This window comes from Sturnira hondurensis, unplaced genomic scaffold (assembly GCF_014824575.4).
Source record: "Sturnira hondurensis isolate 20B ecotype Veracruz unplaced genomic scaffold, ASM1482457v3 Scaffold0008640, whole genome shotgun sequence".
Classification (NCBI taxonomy): domain Eukaryota; kingdom Metazoa; phylum Chordata; class Mammalia; order Chiroptera; family Phyllostomidae; genus Sturnira; species Sturnira hondurensis.
Window position 1 is genome coordinate 16,245,148 of NW_028081271.1, and position 21,227 is coordinate 16,266,374.

At 47.3% G+C, this 21,227-nt stretch overlaps 1 protein-coding gene and 3 long non-coding RNA genes across 4 annotated transcripts; 3 read left to right on the forward strand and 1 right to left on the reverse strand.

Annotated features, from left to right (window-relative positions):
• The first annotated feature begins 1,242 nt into the window (after positions 1 to 1,242).
• LOC118993158 (uncharacterized) lies at positions 1,243 to 1,980 on the forward strand. Its single transcript, XR_005067785.1, has 2 exons — positions 1,243 to 1,497; positions 1,617 to 1,980. It is a non-coding gene; the product is annotated as an uncharacterized LOC118993158 (long non-coding RNA).
• On the reverse strand, positions 1,782 to 7,515 carry DUSP26 (dual specificity phosphatase 26). Its single transcript, XM_037055347.1, has 4 exons — positions 7,141 to 7,515; positions 4,985 to 5,279; positions 3,371 to 3,585; positions 1,782 to 2,649 (listed from the first exon to the last, which is right to left on the reverse strand). The coding sequence occupies exons 1-4, from the start codon at positions 7,274 to 7,276 to the stop codon at positions 2,450 to 2,452; spliced, it is 846 nt and encodes a 281-aa protein (XP_036911242.1). The 5' UTR covers positions 7,277 to 7,515; the 3' UTR covers positions 1,782 to 2,449.
• Positions 5,217 to 19,958, forward strand: LOC118993157 (uncharacterized). The gene is made up of 3 exons (XR_005067784.1): positions 5,217 to 5,275; positions 19,065 to 19,068; positions 19,946 to 19,958. It is a non-coding gene; the product is annotated as an uncharacterized LOC118993157 (long non-coding RNA).
• LOC118993159 (uncharacterized) lies at positions 15,230 to 16,125 on the forward strand. Its single transcript, XR_005067786.1, has 3 exons — positions 15,230 to 15,291; positions 15,842 to 15,991; positions 16,081 to 16,125. It is a non-coding gene; the product is annotated as an uncharacterized LOC118993159 (long non-coding RNA).
• Positions 19,959 to 21,227: the final 1,269 nt, after the last annotated feature.

The window sequence follows — 21,227 nt, forward strand, 5'->3', positions numbered from 1 at the left end:
GGAGCGGGCTGTAAGGGCGTGCATCGACACCACGGAGCCGGAGGTGGAGGCTGGAGGCCCGCAGGGCAGAAGCAAGGCAACACTGAGTTGGGCCACTGCTCCCAAAGGTGAGGCTCAGCCGGCTGGAAGCACAGGCTGAATCCAACAAGAGTACATTTATCTCTGTTCATTTCTAAGTCCTTTGCTTGGGTTCAAAGAGGCAACAGCCCCCAAGAACAGGCTGAGGAAGACTGGACATTTAACCTCGCTTTCAGCAGGTGGAGTGAGACCCACCTGTGACAGGGGTCACCCTCAGCCCCCTTGGAGGATAAGACTGATTCTGTGGGACTATGGACCCTTCTCCCCTTGAACCTTGTAGGTCACACACATACAATAACACACACACACACACACACACTCTCTCTCTCACAACCTGAAATGGTGGGGCTGGAGCCGGGAGGCTCTGCAGCATAAAATGGTCACACCCTTCATAAGTTTATCCTTCAACAGTAACCAAAGTTTGAGGCCCCAGGGGGTAGGTCTTGCTGGCCTCCCTCCTACAGGTTTAGCTCGAAGCACTGCCACCACTTCCGGTTGCCACAATTAGAAAGAGGTGGCAATTACTGGCAAGCTGGGGAGGAAACTTGAAACTTGACAAATGAAGACTCTTGGAAACAATCAGAGCCATTCAGCTGGAGGTGGGAGGGCACAGGAGAGCAATGAGAGCTCGCTTCAAAGCGTGGTAAAGGCTGTCAGAGAGTGAGCGAAAGAACATGAAATACGGACTGCGCTGCTCCGAGCTCCGCGTCTCACACCTGATTAAATGCCCATAGCCACCCGAGGAAGCAGATGGAAGCACTGCAGGTAACTAGGGGGGGAAGAGGTAAAGGGACAGCAAATGCCCCCAGGGTCATGCGCCACAGCCAGGAGCTCTGAGATCTTGCAGCTGCAACTCACTAACCACGGGGTGACTGCACGGTGCGTGTGTTACATCAGAGCTCCTCACATCGAGAGCTGGCAAAACGACGTGGGAATGACGTCGACGTGCCTTACCATCAGAGAGCTCCAAACCAATCCTCGGTGCCTTTCACCAAAGACAGTGGAAAGATGATTTGTTTACGTCTTGTTGGAGACTGAACTTGGGACCTCCGCTAAAGCAACGCCCAGCTTCGAGGTTCTGTTTCTATACTTTCCGGTAGAACAGACACTTCAGATATACTGAGATTGTTTTCTCTGTAGCTTTCTCTTCCTCTCCCACCGCATCCCCTCCTTCCCTTCCGTCCCGGGAAGGTGCCTTTTTTTAAATGGTGTGGTAGCTGGCAACTTGGCGCTTGGGATAACACCAAGAGCATACTATTCTCTCCGGTTGTCAGGTCTAATGTTTGCATAAGTTTAGTACCGAGATTGCGTTGCACTCCTCCGAGGCGAGCCTGGAAAGATTAGAAGAGGAAGCATTGTATCACGTTTCCTTCCCTCCTCTCCTGTTCCTTGGCAACGGGAAAACCCAAACCTCTGAAGGTAGGATTTAGATTGGTATTGATTTAAGACAATATTCTACTATCCCATCGTTGTGGGGACTTGCTGTGGAAACCAGGTTGACTTTTTGAAAATAAATTTATATGTCTTGCACTCTCCAGCTCGTGATCGGAGGCTTATTTATTTGGTCCTCTGCCGCCCCCGTGTGGACATATCTGAAAACAACAGTTCAAAATTTCACCAAGCCAGAGTGTGAAATCGGACTTCGGGTTCACTGGGAGAGGTACTGAACTCAGACAAGCTGCCAATGACTTCAAGAGGCTCTCTTCTTGTCCACCATCTTTATTTCCCCCCAAGACAACTGCACCCAGTAAGCGAGCGAATCTGTAAAGACTCCCAGTCATGCATCTCTGTCTCTTTGGGCCACAACCAGCTCCCACGGGCGCAGTGCCAACCCTCCCACACCTGCTCTTCCTGTGCTTGGAGTAACAAGTCTGTGGGTTTCTCCCTCGGGTTTCACAGCTTCTCATACCACCTCTTCACCGTCTGTCTCTACACTACCATCTCCACACAGCTCTACACCATCACGTTCACGCTTGCTGCACAAGCACAGGACAGAGATGACCCTTTTGTTTTGCTGAGTGAGAAAGGGGAGCACGTGGGCACAACGCAGAGAAGGGGCTCTGAATCACGGTGCGGGGCGGTGCGGGGCGCTCTGGCGGGAATCCAACGGTGTCCGGATCCCAGGATGGACTTCTGCCTACAGCCTAGCTGCTTCCTTCCCTGCTCGGCTCCCTGCTGGGTGTCCATCACACTCCCCACCCTCACTCCGAATCCCGCCCAGACAAAGAGCAATGGGGCGCCACGCCTCGGCCCTCTCACTCGGGAAGGATGGGTTATCTGGGCCTCTTGCTACCTGCCGCCTGGGCCTTCTCTCTCCAGCAGGGAGCCAGGGACCTACCCTGCGCCTGGCCCCGCCTCCCTTCCCTGCCCCTCAGGCCTCCAGACCCTGCCGCAGCCTGCGGTCCAGGGCCAGGAGCTGCCTCAAGAAGCCTCGATTGGGGATGATGCCTCGGTGGTCCTTGACTTTCTTGATGGCCTCCACGAGGGTGAGGCGGTGGTACAGCATGAGGTAGGCCAGCACCAGCGTGGCGGACCGGCTCACTCCCACGGCGCAGTGCACCAGGATCTTCCCTGTGAAGGGGGACACACAGGCAGCGGTTGGAGGGAGAGGGCCGCGCCATCAGTGAGGAGGACGCGGAGGCTCATGGAGACCGGCCGGCTCAGAGGAGTGGTGGTAAGAATGCAGATCCCCAGCCAGTTCTCCAGGCCGAGTGAGGTGGAGGACACGCAGCAGGTCAGCGTCCACAGACCCAGAGGGGGCCCGAAGGTAGAGACTCATCAGTGACCGGAACCCAGCTCTGCGCAGAGGGCCTCGGGGGATCTCTGCTGAGAGCATCCAGTGAAAACACCCGTCTAACCCCGCCCTTCTTCCCTCTCCCCCAGCCTTCCACCTTGCTGTTTTTGTCACCTATTTGGGGAGGGGGGCGTTTAATATATATATTTTTAATTTATATATACTTTTTCCTGATCAATATAGCAAAAACTGCTCAAAGTAGAGACACTTGGAAAGCATGGAAATGTGTCAGGGAGCAAAAGATTCAAATATATCACCCATAGTCTTACCACCCAGGGACAGCTCACCACTCTCAACACTTCGGATTAGTTCCTTCTCACTTTCTTTTTGTGTCTTTATGTTATTTCATGTATTTTAAAAATGGTCGAGAGAATGTTTTTCTATCCTTAACGTAATACCCGAGCATTTTGTCCCGTCGCTAGAATCTGTCTGTTCCCACACCGGGGCTCTTCCCCAACCGGGCAGCCCGTCCCTTCCCTCCTTGCTTTCCCCGCCTACCTCCAGGCTGGCCCAGCGCCCGGTGAATGAAGTCGGCAGCCGTCTGGAAGTGGATGCTCATGTCAAAGGCTGGCGAGTCATGGGCCTCGACACCCAGGTAGCGGATGCCCAGCCCCTCGTAGGCCTCGGGCGTGCCTCGCCACCTGCTGTGTGAGGCGTTGAGGACGTGGGTGATGCCCAGGCGCCGCAGCTCGCGGTGGTTGTTAGCTATGTCCCTGCATTGAGTAGAGGTTAGAGGGAGGGTGGGGAAGCAAACGCCGGGGGGCAAGAGTCCCTGGTCTGTGCCCTGCCCACTGCCAAGGTCATGTCATCTCCCGAGGCCTCCACTCTGCTTACTGATGACCCGGAATGGAGGAAGGAAGATGGGCCACGTGCAGGAAGTCTGGCCTGGAGAGGGTGGGGAGGGTTGCCTGGAGGCAAATGAACAATAGCAGTAATAAAATCTTGGTGAGTGCTCCAAGGCAGTGGGATTTTACTTGATCCAAAGGAAGGATTTGTTGGATGTGTACTTCATGCAAGAAGTCTGTATTAACAGCAGAGTGTGGCTGAGGAAAAGATGGGAGCACCATGGTAGAGAGTGATTTTCCCATCACCAGGGGTATTCTAGCAGAGAGAGAAGGTCAAAGTATGGGTGTGGAGCAATGGAGGGGCATGGGACATCGGATGGGACATCAGGTTGGACCAGCTTGCACTAACCTTGAGATTGTGTGATTCTGACCCTTGCTCCCACACCTGCCTCCCTTGTTACTTGGTATTCTCTTTGTCACCCAGAGTGTTCTTTTGCCAGTTACTACATGCTCGCATTTACCCTGTTTTATGACATCGCCTTTAGGTGTTCACGTGGCTCATACCCCTTAGTGGTAGACACCCCTCGGGCAACACGGTCATATCTCAGGTCAGATGCCCTGTCCAGTGCAAACTCCTCAAGTAGAAAGAGCACTGAACTTGAACCTCCAAGTCCTGGCTCTGCTACTTACGACCCGTGTGACCTTGGGCCAGTCACAACTTCTCTGAGCTTCAGTTTCCTCATCTGTAACCTGGGGATAGTGGTACCTACCTCACAAGGCTGTTGTGAAGATTAAGAGAGAAAATGCATGTGAAAAACTGCTTGTATACTACAGAGCCCCTGAGAGACAGAAGTGGGGACGACGTCTCCTCCGATGCTTTTCTCTGCATAGCCCCACATTGCAGAACCTCTGCGTACACGGCAGCTTTGCTTGGTCAACCCTTCACCTTCCTACCTCTGTTGCTGGCTCCCAGGACTGCCTTTTTTCCCCCCCAGAGCCATAGTACGATAGACCGAAGGTCACATAAATCATCTGTTATGTCTGGTCCACAGCTTTCCGTAAGAAGTCTTGCCAAATAAGTGACATTATTGAACAGAGTCATTCTGTCCTGAGTTGGGTAGCTCAATCATCCTGCCCAGGCCCCGGAACCCTGCCGCCTCCACTCCGCCCATGCACCCCCAACCCCTTGATCCTCAATCCGGAACTGACAATACCACTCTGCCTCTCTGCCACCCTCTGCTTTCTTCTTCCACACTCACGCTTGCACACACACACACACACACACACGCACACACTTGGCCCTGGCCCCGGTTTGCTGGGTACATACTGGTCTCCGAGGTAGAGGCCTGGCCAGACCTCATCGGCGTGGTTACAGGCTGTCTTGCCCGTGTAGAGAAGCCTCTCCAACTCAAAGACGTTGAGGAAGGGATGTTGAACGGTCGGCATCTCCTCCAAGGGCCCTCTGGTGCGAACAGGGGACCTTGAGCTACTCCGGGAGAAGCGGGCCATAAAAGTCATGGAGGCCCAGAGCCAGTTACCAGGGCACATCTTAGAGGTGGCAGAAACCGTGACAGCTGCCCGGTGGCTGCGGTAATGATGGCTCAGTCTCCAGGTAGCTGTTGCTGGAAGAGGAAGGGATGTGAGACGCACCTGAGTGAGGCCAGAGCAGCTGGACCCCTTTCTGCCAACTAGCCCGGCCCTGGTGAGAAGGCCCTCCGCGGAGGGAAGGTGAGTCTGGCCCTGGCGGGGCCTCCACGATTGCCTTCTTCGGCTGCGGCAACGCCGTTTCTCTCTGCTCTCTTCTCTCTGCTCTCGTGTTTCTTCCACACAAAGAGGTGGGAGAGTCACATGCCCTTGTTTACAGGGAGAGGGAACTGCCCAGCTGCCGGGTTCTGCTCCAGCACGCAACCCCCACGCCCAACACACATACATAAACACACACACACAAACAGTTGGTGTTTGGGTGGCAGTGCCTGAGCCGGAACTCTTGCCAGCCTGAATCTGGGTCTCATCCGCCTGGGGCTGGAGCCGGAGAGGCGAGGGAGTTGGGATGGGAGGTGGAGGGCGACTGCCTCCATCCAGGGAGAATCAGCGGGAAGACAGTGGCAGCTGGGGCCATGACATCTGCCAAGCCTGCCCCTTCCTTGGTGCCAGAGGGGTGGGCTGCTTTAACCCATTCCCACCCTACTTCTGACTCAGTAATAAGCCTCTACGGGAAGCATATGTTGGGGGTATGGGGTGAGTGGGAAGAGCAGTAAAGAGAAAGGGTAAGTTTTTGAAGGGTCACTTGCTGAATGCATGAGCGGATGGAAGAAGGCACCAATCTATGTGCACAACAAGCAAGCCACTCTCCTCTGACCAGCATAAAGGAAAGACTAAACCTCATCTCTCATGTGAGCATTTCTGAGCGGGAGTACTGTGTCTGTGTGTGCGTGGTGAGGGGGGAGGAGGATGGGGGGCTCAGAAGGGGAGGAAACGGAAGAATGAGGGGTCCTGCCAGGCCCAGGGGCTCCTGGGCTGGAATTGGCCTGTGCATGTTGCCGGTGTGCCTGCCTCTGACTCCCTCTGGACCGCTGGCCCTTCTGCAAATGGGACAGTGTGCTGAGCTGCAGAGCTGGGAAGGGCTTGGGACCTCCAGGCAGAGGGGAGACTGTGGCAAGAGTCCTCCCCACCCGCTCCCGTCACACTGTGGCCCTGCACGTCTGACAAGGCAGAAGAGCTGGCGGGAAGAATCCCTCGCCCACTCCCTTCCCTGCCTTCAGCCCCAGAGCCCTCAACAAAGTCCAGCAGCGAAGGCCATTTTTGTCCTGCCCATGCAGTGCACCCTCATCCACGCTCTCATGTGCGGCCCCCCCCCCCCCCCCCAGGAGAGACCACACACTTACAGGGAATAACAAGCAGGGCTCTTAGAAAAAGACTGATGAGGAGGGACTGGATTTAGGGGTGTTTAGGAAGAATTTTTTTTCTGTGAGTCAGAGCGCAAAAATACAACCCCAGTGCCATCATCATCACCATCATCACCATAATCTACATCTGCCTTGTCTCTGCAGGCCTCAAGACCCCATTCTTTATTCCAAAACAACCTTTTCTGGAAGCAGAACCCGCTGCCTGCGGGAGGCTGAACGGTGAAAAGGGAGCGGGAGGGAGGGCGGGTGTAGGAAGCCCCTCCAGGGGGAGTCTTTCCCCTGGGGGGTTGCCGAAGTCCCATTTTGCTCCAGGATCCACCCCTCCGCATTCTGCAACCCCATCTGCCGGTTTCCAGGGGCCCTTGTCTGCCGCTCCCCGCCCTCCGCCTGCTGTCGCGGTTGTAACAGGTTCATGGCTGTCTCCCAGCCCTTGCCAGCCCAGACAGCCTGGCGCTGGGGATGGAGGGAGGGAGCCAGGGAGCGCACAGCTTGCTCGGCTCCCAGGCCCCCTCTCCTGTCCCCTGCCTCCCCCTCAGCCCCGGCTGGGAAGGCGACCACCCTCCGAAGACCCTCCTACCTCCCTGCGCCGGCGGCGGGGGTCTCAGTCCCGGAGGCAGATCGCAGGCGCCCGCAGCCCCTCGGCCGTGGCCATGACTCTCTCGCTGTCGCCGCCCCCTTCGTTGCCGCTGACAGACCGCTTGACGGATTAGCATCTATTTTTAAGCCATGACACGCACGTCGAACGAAGCAGGGTTCAGATCCGTGTGTGTTTGTGATACACAGGGGCGCAGCCTCACACCCAGTGGTCGGGGTCAGACACGCAGCGTGGGCTCGCCCGCAGCCCCCTCCGCCCGCGCGTGTTTACAGACCAGAGACAGAACACGCAGCTAGAGCGGCGCCTCCCGCATACAGGCGCGTGTGCCTGTGGATTTTCGGGGCTGCGCCAATTACAAGGCATTTTGCTTAAAGATGAGATTAGGCAAACCGTCCCAGAGAGTGTCTTAAACACACATGCTCCAGCCCGGGCAGTATTAATTAATTACACAGACGCTCACTTGCACTTTCCTCCCGGAGAACGCCACTGGTTTATAGTTGGGAACTCTTACCACTGTTTACTATATGCTATGTGTCTGTGTCTCGCATATCTTGACTCATTTTTTCCTCACTTCAAGTCTACAAGGTGAGTCGTATTGTGGCCCCCATTTTAGGAAAGAGGACACAGGGAGGCTAAGCCCTTGCCCAGGTCACACCCAGCTCATTGCCAGAGCCGACCCTCCCATCCTGGCAGTCTGGCTCCCAAGCTCATGTCCTCAGTGGCTTTCGAAGGCTTTCTAAAGCAGAGACTCGGCACAAATGGAGAAAGCGTGAGGGATGTCAATCAGGAAACCATTCCCAACAGCTCCACTCCATGTGAGCTCTGCTTTCCTGGGGTTTCCGAGGAAATTCCTGTGTTACCTTCACCTCCTTTTCTGCTGTAAGCACCTTGTCAGCTCCCAGAGTGTCAACACTTTAAGGCGAGGACACCGCTGCCTTCACGTGGGCCCAGCTTGTGTGGTGGTGAAGGTGGCCCTGGTGAAGGCCACGGAGACCTTGATAATGATGACGGAGTCGTTCAGTAACGAGTGTTGTTAGGGATACTGCTGAGAGCCACGCCAGCCTGGGCTCCAGGAGAACTGCCTACTGCAGGAGGAAGGCAGGAAGTGGACAAGGGCAGGCTGGACCCGGCTCAGGATGAGAAAATGGCATCCACTGTAGCTGAACTCAGGACTGACTGCATTCCCAGCAGGGGCGGTCAATCAATCAGGTTTTGGTCTCTGCGTTAGAGAAAGTACAGGCCAAAGAGACACAAATCCCAGGGAAGGTCTGTGCTGACGAAGAGGTAACCCTCCTCCACCTCCTAGAGAAGTGCAGGAGACCAAAAGTTTTGCCCTTTGGGATATGAATTTGTACGCTGCTTATTAAGAAACAAAAGACTCAGAAAGAACTTTTGACCTTCCCTCCTTTCCTGCCTAAGAGAGTCCGAGGGAAAAAACCTGCTCCACACAGGGAAACAACATAATCACTTTAGCATTAAGCAGGAAGGCTCCAGGCAGGAGCGTAAATGACTAAATCCCCCAACCTCGTGCCCCATTGTTTTCTGGGTCGCCTAGCAAAAATGTACCTGCCTGGCATGTTCCTCTCTTCCTCATTACCTGCAAAGTGCCCGTTCTCACTTTTAAAATCTGAGATCTAGTCTCCTCCTTTGTCCAAAAGGACATAAATATCCAACGTTGCCACAGCAAATTTGGAACATTCACGCTTATGCGCATTCCCAGTGCACACACATTGAAGCCTGACTTTCTTCCTGTTGTTGAGTCTCCCTGTTAATGTGATTAATTAGCCCAGCTGGAAGAATTTAGAAGGTGGGAGGGAAAGTATAATTATTTTTTTTTAGCCCCCACAGAAGCAAACTCAGTATCTTTCCAATCACCTTGTGCTTTCTTGGTAGAGGGGTTTAAATGGAGAAATAAAATCCTCATAATTTAAAACGGAGAAGTGACCTGAAGAGATTTGAAATTTTACTTTGTAGGTCCAGGATAAACCAGGGAAAAATGTCACCAATCAAATTGTGAAAGCACACATATTATACTCCCCTCCTTTTAAGGGACAGAGTCTCTTAGTAGGTTGGGGAGATATAGATATGAATTTGATGATCTTCAACAACACGTGTGTTTCAACCTCGAGTTGCACTTTTTCTCAAAAAGCTGGGGCATTCTGCTGGACCTCATGCTGTGACTCATAGGGACAGATGTTTGAGTCACCACAGAAATTGTCTACGCATCCACATCTTTGTGGGGACCATTTCTGGGGGGTCAACCTGCAACTCAACGGGCTTTCTGTTTCTCTTTGTGGCTGGGAGGGTTGTGTTCCCAAGTGACACCAAAGTGAACTGAGGATGAAGAAGAGGATGGCTAGTGGCGGAAAGAGCTGGGAGAAGGTAATGGAGAAGGTAGGACAAGGAAGGTGAGGAAGGTGAGAGAAATGGGGTATGTTGCTAATTGATTACCTGTCAGTGCCTTGGGCTTTCACGTTGATCAGCTCATTGATCCCACGCACCTTTAAGTGGGTATTATTATCTTCACTGATTTCTTGAGGAGACTGACACGTGGTCAAATTAGTTAACTGACCCATAGCCAGGAAGTGGCAGAACATGTGTACAAACCCAGGGCTACCTGATTTCAAAGTATTACATTTCAAGCCAAGGCTGAAGAGTCACTTCCCCTCTGAAGCCTTTCGGGATTCATTCCCTTTGTTCATTCCCTTCTTTGTGCTCCTACGCACTTCTGTCGAAGCGCCTGTGCGCTCTGTTTCACATCACTCACTTCTGCGTTCAAGTCTGTTCCCAGTACTGGAAGTCATGTATGGATACACTACAGGGGGATTAGCAGAGCAGAGATGGAAAAATAAGGCTCCTGGAAGATAGCAGGAGATTTCCAAATGGTCTCCCAAGAAATGCTCCCCCTGCCCCACCCAAATAAATAACGAGAGAAAGGCAGAAGTAGTTCAATAAAAGTAGAGTAAGGGGTAAAAACACCAAGGAAGACAGACAAATACATGTTAAATGGCCGTTCTAAGTGCTTTCATTTAACTATGCGCTCAGCACTGTGTTAAGTGTTTGGCATATTTTAGCTAATTTAATCCCATAAAGTAGGCACTCTTCATTCTATTTTACAGTTGAGAAACCAGGTTCAGAAGTGGTAAATCCACTCTGTAGCTGCCAAATAGCTAATACAAGGGGCTTGAGAATTGGTTTTAAACTTAGAACTGTTTTAAACCAAAGGTTGGGCCTCACATCACTGTAGTACACTTAAAGAAAACTACAAGTACTAGTTAAAATATATCAAGCCCTACCGTGTGTCAGACCTTTAGCAGAAATTACGGGAGTCAGGAGGAAGGCATCCTCAAGGTCCCCACCCCGGTCCCGTTCCCTTAGAGGGCACGGCTCCGCAGGGGTGAGTGCTGCCGGAGGCCTGCAGACACAGTGCCCCGGGGCTGTCCCTGCCTTAGGATTGACACCCCCCTGCCCCACCCGCTCCGCTCATCTCCGGGTGGAGTACAGCCGGAGGAGGGACCACGCCCGATGTACCGCCTCGCCCATCTTCCCCGGGGCTGGCGCTCTGCTGCAGGTTTAAACGGCCCTCCGACCTGAAGGTTCAACCGGCAGAACGCCAACAGCCCTGACTTTGTTTAGCGATGGGAGTGGTGAGGGAAGGAGAGGCAGAGAAAGACACGGCCTCCTTTGAGGTGCCCGGTGCTGATACTGACTCATTCTTCTGTATCTTTATCCAGCCATCCCCTGTCTTTCCTTGGCTTCTCTCTCCAGCCGCTATTTAGCACTTCCTCTCCCTCTGGTCCCGGAGGGTGATTTGTGTCCTGTCCTCTGAAGCTCCTGTTAATGGGGATGCCCTCCTTCCCCCCCCCCCCCCCCCAGCTCCTGCTTGCTCTGAATTGGTGAGGAAGGCAAGTAGATCCTTTGCTTAGAGTGGGAATCTGGTTTTTGCTCGACTTCACCTCTCCACCAATGCATTCAGTAGCCACTTTGTCCCAGATTTACCTAGAGGTGAACATTAATTTTCTTCCAAGAACCACCCATTATTGCAGGCAGCAGGTATTCTTTCCATTAGCCTGACTTTGTGGTGAAAATAAATAGTAGAGAGGCCAGAGCATCTATAGGCGAAATAAGCCAAGATTATTGTTTGCAAATAAAACAGGCTACAAAGGGAATATACTGTAAATTTCAGCATTTAAAAAAAAAGAAAGAAAAGGATGTATAAATACACATTTTGAAAAGGACTTGAGGAAATATGCCAGGTATTAAGGAGGTAAACTCCAGCTGTAGTCGGACTACAGATAATTTTTTTTTACAGATAATTTGTTATCTTGAGCTTTGAACTGTCTACATTACTCAAATTTTCTATAATCAATACAAATTAATTATAAATGTCAGTTCTATAAAACTGCTTGAGGTTTCCTTTGAGATTTGCTTTATGTCCAGTTTCGGTAAATGTCCCACACATGCTAAAAGTGAATATTCAGTCTCATTTTGGGATGCAAATTTCTATATAAGGCTTTAAAATATTCTAAATTATTACTTTTTGGTCTTGTTTTTTATCACCTTTTGAGAGGGGAATGAAAAACTTTCACATGTTTGTAGGCTTTTTAATTTCTCCTATGTAATTCAGTAAATTTTTGTGTGGGATACCAGACTATATTATTAGATACAAAAAATGCACAGGTTTCTGGTTTTTTTTTAAATTATTAAGTTAACTTTTTAGTCAATAAGCAGCCTTTCTAAGAACTCTTTAATAAAAAATCTATTTTTGGCCCCGGCTGGTGTAGCTCAGTGGATTGAGACCAGGCCTGCGAACCAAAGTGTCAGTGGTTCAATTCCCAGTCAGGGCACATGCCTGGGTTGTGGGTCAGGTCTCCAGTAGGGGGTGTGCTACAGCCAGCCACACATTGATGTTTCATTCTCTCTCCGTCCCTTCCCCTCTCTCTAAAAATAAATAAATAGGGGGAGGGTGGGGGAAAAAGGCAGAAAACTGTACTTTTATTTAAACAATTAAAATTTAAAAAAAATAAAAATAAATTAAGTCAGACTTCATTCTTCCACAGTCCCCAAAGTTCTCATCTGTAAAATAAAAATGATGTGCTTCTCTAAAAAAAAATAATAATAAAATCTTTAAAAAATAATCTTTGGCCCTGGGTGGCATAGCTCAGTGGATTGAGTGTGGGCCTGTGAACCAAAGGATCACGGTTCGAGTCCCAGTCGGGGCACATGCCTGGGTTGCAAGCCAATTCCCAGCAGGGGATGCATGAGAGGTAACCACACGTTGATATATCTCTCCCTCTCTCCTTCCCTTCCCCTCTAAAGATAAATAAACAAAATCTTTAAAAAATATCTTTGGCATATATATATATATTTCTATATTAAGTGTAACTATAGACTGTCTATAGCTAGATTTTTAAATGTTATTATGCTAATGAGTGAATCTCCTTTTACATTTATTCTAGTTACTGGGATTTTATTTTGTTTTTAATTTTTATTTATTTATATTTAGATGGGAAGGGAAGGAGATAAGGAGAGAAATATCAATGTATGGTTGCCTCTCGTGTGTCCTCTGCTGGGAACTGGCCTGCAACCCAGGCATGTGCCGTGACTGGGAATCGAACCACGATCCTCTGGTTCGCAGGTCCATGCTCAATCCACTGAGCTACACCCGCCAGGGCTGGTTACTGGCATTTTAAAAATAATTTCTGCCATCTTAGTTTGTGGTTTCTATTTGTCGTCCTTTCTTGATCTTTTCTCTTTTTTTTTCTTTGGTTGCATTTATCTAGGGTTCTTTATTCACTTTATTGAGCTCTATTTATTTGAAAGATAAAGTCTGAACTTAACTGCTACTTTGACATTCTCCTTGAATAAGGCAATAAGTTTTATTTTAAGTTCTCTCAGAAATACTTTAGCTACCACATTCTTCATTATTGTTATCATCCAGTACTTTGAATTCAGCTTAATTTTTTTTTTGTTTTAGTAGTTATCAGCCATATGACACAAATAGGTTAAAGAATTAATGCATGCACCCTGGCTAGTGTGGCCCAGTCGCTTGAGTACCGGCTTGCCAACCAAAGAATAGCTGGTTCAATTCCCAGTCAGGGCACATGCCTTGGTTCTGGACCAGGTCCCCAGTAGGGGGCGGGTGAGAAGCAACCACACATTGATGTTTCTCTCCCTTTCTCCCTCTTGTCCTGTCTCTAAAAATAAATAAAAAATATTTTTTAAAAAGAATTAATGCATGCTGCAATGCTTATTAAAAAACAGCAACCCTCTGCCTACTGTCCTCCATACATGACCTAAGCAAACATATTGAACAATTTCAAGCATTTAAAACATTTTTAATCCCTCAATAATGTTTATATTGCTATTTGTTGATTTTTTAGTTTTAAGTATTACTTATTAAATTCTCACAATGAACAGTGAGGGTCTACTTCTCTTTGATTCCATCTGTACAAGATGTATGTCAACGTCACTTCTGCTTTTTATTTTACAGCTACATCATCATTTTATATAAATTCAGTGTTTTAGATATTACAATACTATAATTGTTATTCACAGTTGAACCATTGAACCATGTTTTTTTCTATGATTATTTTTCTCCTTTCATAGATGACTTTCTGTTTTGCCTTCAGTTAATAATTATTTTTCACTTGTTTGGTGGCTTAATTTTCAACAAGTGTCTCACTAATTCAACCCCACACTTTTTCCCAATTGCCTAAATTCTTTTATTTTAAGATTTTATTTAATTATTTTTAGAGAGAAGGGAAAGGAGAGAGAAAGAGAGGGGAAGAAATGAATGTGTGGTTGCCTCAAGCAGCACCCCCTACTGAGACATGGCCTGAAACCCAGGCATGTGCCCTGACTGGGAAGCAAACCAGAGACGCTTTGGATCACAGGCACACATTCAGTCCATTGAGCTACACCAGCCAGGGCTAAACTCCCTTTTTAAAAAGAGATTTTATTTATTTTTAGAGAGAGAGGAGGGGGGAGGGAGACAGAAGGAGAGAAACATCGATGTGCAAGAGATACACGTATTGGTTGCCTCACACACGTGCCCCCAAGTCGGAGCCTGGCCTGCAACCCAAGTGTGTGTCCCGACTGGGAATCGAACCAGCAGCCTTCCAGTTCGTAGGCCGGCACTCAATCCACTTAGCCACACCAGCCAGGGCTGGTCTAATCACCTTTTGATAAACCTAGTTATTTTCTGAGTTTCTTTTTTTCCCCGCGAGTCTCTTCTGAAGTCTCCTGTCTTATTCACAACTGGACTGGATCGGGCAGTGACAGGAAGTCTGTGGAGTTTAATCTAAACAGACTTCCAATCCAGTTTATGTTTTCAGTCCACCTGCACTAACTTCCAGAGACACCTACTGTAAATCACACTGATCATCAGTATTTCTCAACTGACTGGCCTTCTGCTTTCAACAGCCAACGTTTTGTTGCTATTGAAATATATTTCCTGTTTTTTCATTCTGGTGGGCTTTACGTTTTTTAAAAAATCTTTTGACTGTCATTTTGGTGAGGTTTGAGGAAGAAGCAGAATTAAACACTTATTTTTAATAGGTTATCTTTAACTGGGTTGCCAGGTGGTTTTTGGAAATACAAAAATAATTGATTTTTTAACACTCAGTACTTAGTTAGAATTATTAGTACATTTTAACAATTCTTTTGCATACTCTTGATTCTTTATTTTGTTCTTTCCTTCTGGGTTCATTCCCCACCCCCCACTACCCCCATTTAGTTGGGTTTTTTGTAAGGGACTATTAGTAGTAAATTTCTAAGTGCTTGCATGTCTAAAAATTTCCAATTTGCCTTGACTTGTACATTATATTTTTGTCTGACTTTAGAAATTTAGGTTCCCAATTATGTTTCCTCAGCACAGCAGAGATAATAGTTTATTGTCTTCCAGCATTTATTTCTGCTGATGAGATGTGTTTTTTCAGTGTTCTTGCCATTATTTGATTGTAATCTGCCTTTTTTTTCTTTGTCGTCCTTAGAATTTTCTCTTTGTCCTTGTAGATTGCTGGCTTCCCAAATAGTACCCAAGCAATCTCTTGGCAACACAAAACTGAGTTTATTGCTTATTAGAGTTAAGGGAGAATCTTCACTTGACAGTGAGCATCTTGGCAACAAACGGTAAGGCCTGACATATTGAAGCAGATTCTTTCAATGCAAGAACTTGATTGGAATTAGGTAATTATCATGATATAACAGTTTAGGATTTGTGCAAATAGCGAAGTGCAGATTTTGAGATGAGGTGTCTAAAGCACCTTTAAATATAAGCTTTATGTTGGTGCTTTCTTGAGTTGGATCTTTTGACAAGGTCCTATGGTGAACTATAACGTCCCTTGCAAATTTTACCTTCTGGAAGAGATTCTCCTGGGATAGCAAAATTATTCAAATGAAGACAATGGATTAGAAAAGTCATGTTCATGAAGACAGCAAACTGTTTTCATTGTCCTCCCCTGTGGCCATTTTTCATCCTGGACTGAGGATGGGCCCATAGTATCTGGATGTGGGATCAGTCTCCATCTTCACAACTGTTTGAGATATCATCGTCTTGTGCCAGGTATCTGGGAATGGCTAGTTCCGCCTCCAAGGTACTAAGGGTGTTTGTTTCAGTCTTCAGAAACATCAAGTTTTCACGCTTTTTGGGTGTGATAACTATTTGTTGAATTATTCGAAGGAACTGCTGTCGTGCTTTGGCATTTAAGACTCTGGAGACCACCCATCTGAACACTCCAAGACAGACAGGTGGACTAAGGGAAGGATCTTGGTCAGAGTTGGTAGTCCGCCTTCTCGGTCACAGCCGAAAGTGCCCACACAAATCAAGACCGTAGGTGAGATCGCTAATGTGACGATTCCCCTGGGGATCAGATTTGGTGTGATTAGACAAATTCTCTGATTTCTTCATTTGCTTCTTAGATCTCTTTAACACTATTAAAGATTCCAGAGAAGCCTGCAGAGATGTAAGTACAACGTTCTTCCCCTAAAAGAGTACCTATTGTCCATGAGAGATCCATATTGTCTCCATGCTGTACCATTACCAATGTCACGTACCGGAAGTAGTTGATCTCATCATCACTGTTGCTAATGGCAACACCCAAAGTCATGGAAATTTGAGTCTCCAAGAATTTTACTCATTTGGGTCTCAGGTATTCATTTTTTTTTTTGTTTCCATCTCTCCTGGATATTGGGTGATATGCATAAATGAAGTATCCCAGTGTGGCAGGGCTTTGCAAAGCTCTTTAATAACAGTCTCGCAACGGTCCCAGTAAAATGAATGCGCCTGTCACTAGAGAGATAGGTTGAAATTCTCCACGTTGTAAACACCTGATATTCAATAAAATCAGGGGTAATTTTTTTCATCCTGAAAATTTGTCTCTATCCTGTCTAGGCTTTCTCAGGTTTTTGACAATGGCTCTTAGTGAGACCAAGATAAGAGCTTAAAATCAACCATAAGAACGTTTACTTGTTCAAAAAGAAGTTTAATTTCAAGGGGTGATTGAGCTTTGAGGGTTCCTGGCTAGCTAGGAGGAAAGGAGAACAGATGAGAGGAAGAGATAGAGGGAAGTTCAACAGAGATTTGGGAAGAGAAATAGTAGGAAAAAGGCCATAAGGTTTGAAGTTATACTTTCTTGGGATCTAAAAAAAAAAGATTATTTTATACTTTTCACATTTTCTTTTTGCTTTGCCTTGGAATCTCTTAAGAAAGCAGTTTTAGGATCTGCATTTCCTTTAGGCCCTTCTATATACCAATGAAAAGGTGGACCACTGGATGCTGGAATCTTTAAATTTTAATGTGTCTACTTAAAAAAATCCTCATCTGAGGATATGCTTATTGATTTTATGGAGAAAGGAAGGGAGAGTGAGAGAGAAAGAGAAACATTGATGTGAGAGAGAAACATGGATTGGTTGTCTCTGGTATGCGCCCCTACGGGGGGTTGCTGTGGACTGCTCTGCCTGGTTTTAGGAATTGTAACTCTACCCCCTGTGGCTAAGGATGAAGGCGTGACCTCTGGAATTCCATCCGCAGGAGACAAAGATTGTCTCTGAAAGCAAATGCTGCCTCAGTTTCCTCCCTACCCCCAAAGCATGGTCGGAAGTCCTTGAAGAGTAACACCCCTCACAGCGAGGGGCAACCTAGGCCAGACATGACCACTTGGGAGGCCATCATGGAAGGACTGAGGGGAGGGGAGGGCTGTGACAAAGAGGGAGCAATGGATTCTTGCCCCCCACCCCCCTTCCCGGCTTTGACAAAGCCGGAGTCCCCACGTACTCTGGGAGAAGCCATTCCTGGCTCTAATCCTCTTAAGCCTGAATACCTGATGGGGAGGGGTGCAGATCCTTGCCTTGCTAAAGCAAGTCCTGGGGAAAAATCTGGCATCACAAAGATTTCCTGATAAACCTGTGAAATCTGCTCTGCTAAGAGTGCTTTCATTCATATGTTAAGGGTTTGAGCAGGAAACCCTAAAACTCTGTTCCTGACAGACTCTGACTCAGACTAAGCCCTCTGATTTCTTTGAAATGTTATCTACTGTTTGATCCTTGCTGCCCTGTATTCCTGTGTATTACAACCCAATAAAAGCCCCTGGAGGAAGGGGCTTAATGCCTTTTTCCCCTGGGAGAATGGCCACCTCTCCTCCCCAAGCAGATCACATCACGTCTGTCATGTTTACTCTCATCCATGGCACACAGGGGGACTTTCGAGGAAAGTTGCCCCCACAGGGGATCCAACCTACAAACCAGGCATGCGCTTTGATCAGGGATCAAACCTGCAACGCTCGGGTGTACGGGATGGTGCTCCAACCAACTGAGCCGCCCCACCAGAGCTCTAAGGTGCCTCTTAAATAATCACTTTTGTTCATATTAAAAGTTCCAGAGAGTGGCCATTATAATTCTCTTTTATCTTTATTGAAATTATGCCATTCAAAAAGAAAAGTATTCACATTTGAGTTACAGCACATATACAAGAAAGCAGCAGATATCAGGCCCAGAGGGAGTACGGACTTAGTTTTAGACTAAGACAAGCCTAACAGAGTCCAGGGTCCTTTGGTCGGTCCAGGGTGTGGCTTTTGCACTTTATATTTTGGGGTGCCAACCTCACAGCATGGCCATCCAGCTATAAACCCTGACAAGGTTTGTAGTGGCAATAGAGGAGAGAAGTTTTGCGAGGGAATCTCTTCCAGAGATTTTCTATACTTTCTAGACTCTCTTCCAGAACTAGACTTTCATGGACAAAAGGAGATGGAGGCAAGTGCTCAGAAGGCTTCGATGAGCCACTCAGGACAAAGTTGGTCCACAGATTACGGGTCTGGGAAGAAACCTTCTGAACAGCTAAGACTCCAGGGCTAGTTTGATGAATGAATTTATTTGGGGACCTATGCCTGTTCTTTGGCTCCGAACTTTCCTCTGATAGATGCACAACAAAATGATGACAGAGACAGATACTCGTGTTGCAAGTAACAAAGAAGATTTTCATCAGAGTGAAAGTTCAAATTTAGTTATATGACCAAAGGATTCCTTAAAATGGTCTCTTACTCTCAGGGGACAAAATAAACTGAGTATTCTGGATGCTCAACACAAAGAAATCAGAATTGTAGCTAAAATGAGACCTATTTACCCCCACCTTTGAGGCTGGAAGGCTCAGGGACGTGCTGTTTCCAAGTCCAAGATCTTGGATGTTACTGGGAGAGACATCTTGGTCTTGACTAGATATAAGTGGAGCCTTCAAACCTCAGATATAAGGTTATAAATATCACCAACCTGTAGGTTGCTCTGTAGGTCAGATGAGGTTGTATTTATTGCTTGTCCATGATAAGGGAGAATGCCACCTGGCCAGAGTCTGATGCGGTCTCCGAGGGAAAGGGGAAAGTCAGATTAACGGTGATTTTGAACTCTGGTTCAAGGTGGGTTTTCAGTTCGGGGCCTTTGGTTCAGTTTAGCCCAGGGCTGGGATGCATGAGAGGAAGCCTGGTCTACAGAGAACGTGAGGAAGGACATTTCAATTTTTTCTCACCAAGTCAAACCCTCCTGGTGTTTAATTTAGCATATAATTCAAGTCAGCCTGGTATTTAATTCAACATTAGCTTCAGCACTGAAAGTCTGTTGTGTGCAAGACACAGTCAGTCCTTACCTATCTCTTTGTCATTACACACTCTAGAGATTAGAAAATATGGTTCCTGAAAAAAAAAAAAGCTTAAAAATGGTCTGTAACTTGACTGTGAAATGAAAATTAGCTCTTTTTTTTTTTAGTTTATCAAAATATTGTTCGTGCCGAATGAGGTCAGATGTGCTTTCAAATTAGAGGGTAAGACGAAAAGACTTCTAATAATGTTATATCAGTTACAAAATGTTCCTTGCAATAAAGATTTGTAATGAATGAAAAAATACTATACATCTAACCAGGATGAATTTTCTTGGATCTGAGATGGTTTTAAGTTAACTTCTATATAGTACATTTGGTTGACAACCTCAGTGATGTTTTGGGGGCCTGTCCATATTCCCGATTCCAGGTTCAAAATGGATAACGAATATTAATTTGGTCAAAACTTAACTATCTTTGGGACAGAGGTGGGCGGGAAGAACGGTTAGGCAATTGAACGTGTGATAGACTAAATGATACTTCTTTACGGGTCGTCCTGAGAAATTATACCGTATGATCTCACTGGGGTACTTACAGCTGGAGCTAGTGAAAGGTTGGTGGAAGGTACATGGAACTTTCTTGTTCTATTCTCGCAGCTTTCTATAAATTTGAAATTATTTCAACACAAAAAGTTAAAAATAAAAGCTCTCTTGTGCCCCAAATGAATGAAATAGATATTCAATATATTGACTATATTTCTACCTGGGAACCACTTACACATTATAAATATATTTTACTTATATGCCCTTATCAAAGCATATTCACCTTTCTCTGGATATTATTCCCATATGATTGGTTTATCCTTCTAAACCTGCAGGAAATTAAAGGAAGCAAATCTAGAACAAAGAGTGGTGATATTTAGCAACTTAACAGCGGTGGGAGGTAAAGGAAAAGAAAAAAATCCATGAACTAAAGAACGCAGAGGCAAGGAGTCCCCGAATACTTTAATAGCCCCTTGGGCATGGCTGTTTTACAGCATTGCATAATTCCTGAATAAATGAGGTGATATTGATGAAGGAATTTATACATGTAAAGCAATTAGAACAGTGTCTGGCCCATGGTGAACACTAAATACATATTAGCTTTTAGGTTTATCATGATAGTCTTGTGTTGTCACCCAGGGTAAATTTGGCTCTTTTATTTCTAGGGAGATAAGAATCCTTGCAGTATGTTGTACCAGATGAACTGTCGAAGGAGGTTAGTGAAACTGTTACCGAACAGAGGTCCAAGGTGGGGGCAATACTTGGCCCCCCGAGGGATGCCAAAAAACTGCTACAGAACAACAGGGGCCCCTCCCAAGGACGGTATACTAATACCTACTGGGCTCCTCTGTCCGTGGCCACCAATTGGAAAGACATCTCTCAATGCCAGAGATTTGTGAAAAGGAAACGAAATGTTTATTTAATGCTATTCAGGCCTAATGCCTTCCTTAAAATATCAAAGTCCTTTAGGTTACACACCTACACACACACACACAGCGCTCCCTTCTCCCACTGTCCCAACTCTGGGTACCGTAAAAATCAGGAAAAGAGCACACGTCCGTTTTTTCAGGTCGCTGGCACTGTGAGCTGTGTCACCTGTCCAGGCAGGATCTCCAATTAATCCAAAGTCATGCGGCACCTTCCACTGGCAAGAGTTCTTTGTACCAAGTTCCAGTCAAAGTCTCTCCTGCTTCCCAGGCCACTTGGCCAAAGAGAGCGCCCCAAAGCCGCGTGGGCCTCTTCTACCAAAGCTGCAGGGGTCCGCACTCCACCAAAAGCGCGTGTCTTTCTTCTTCACCTGGCCGCAGGGATCTCCGTTCTGGCAAAGCTGAGTAGTCTTCCCTTTCACCTGGCCCAGAGGGGGTCCTCACTCTGCTAAAGCCACGTGGCTCTCCCTCCAATGGCTGCTGTGTCTGCCCTCTTCCAAAACAGTGTGGCTCTCCCTC

What these genes read in the sequence shown, in the direction of transcription:
- DUSP26 (XM_037055347.1), bottom strand. Translation starts at nt 7,276, where the DNA reads ATGCTAATCCGTCAAGCGGTCTGTCAGCGGCAACGAAGGGGGCGGCGA. An exon ending in GGCCTCTACCTCGGAGACCA is followed by an intron (nt 3,586 to 4,984) that starts GTATGTACCCAG and finishes TACTCAATGCAG; the next exon opens with GGACATAGCTAACAACCACC. An exon ending in GGCGCTGGGCCAGCCTGGAG is followed by an intron (nt 2,650 to 3,370) that starts GTAGGCGGGGAA and finishes CCCCCTTCACAG; the next exon opens with GGAAGATCCTGGTGCACTGC.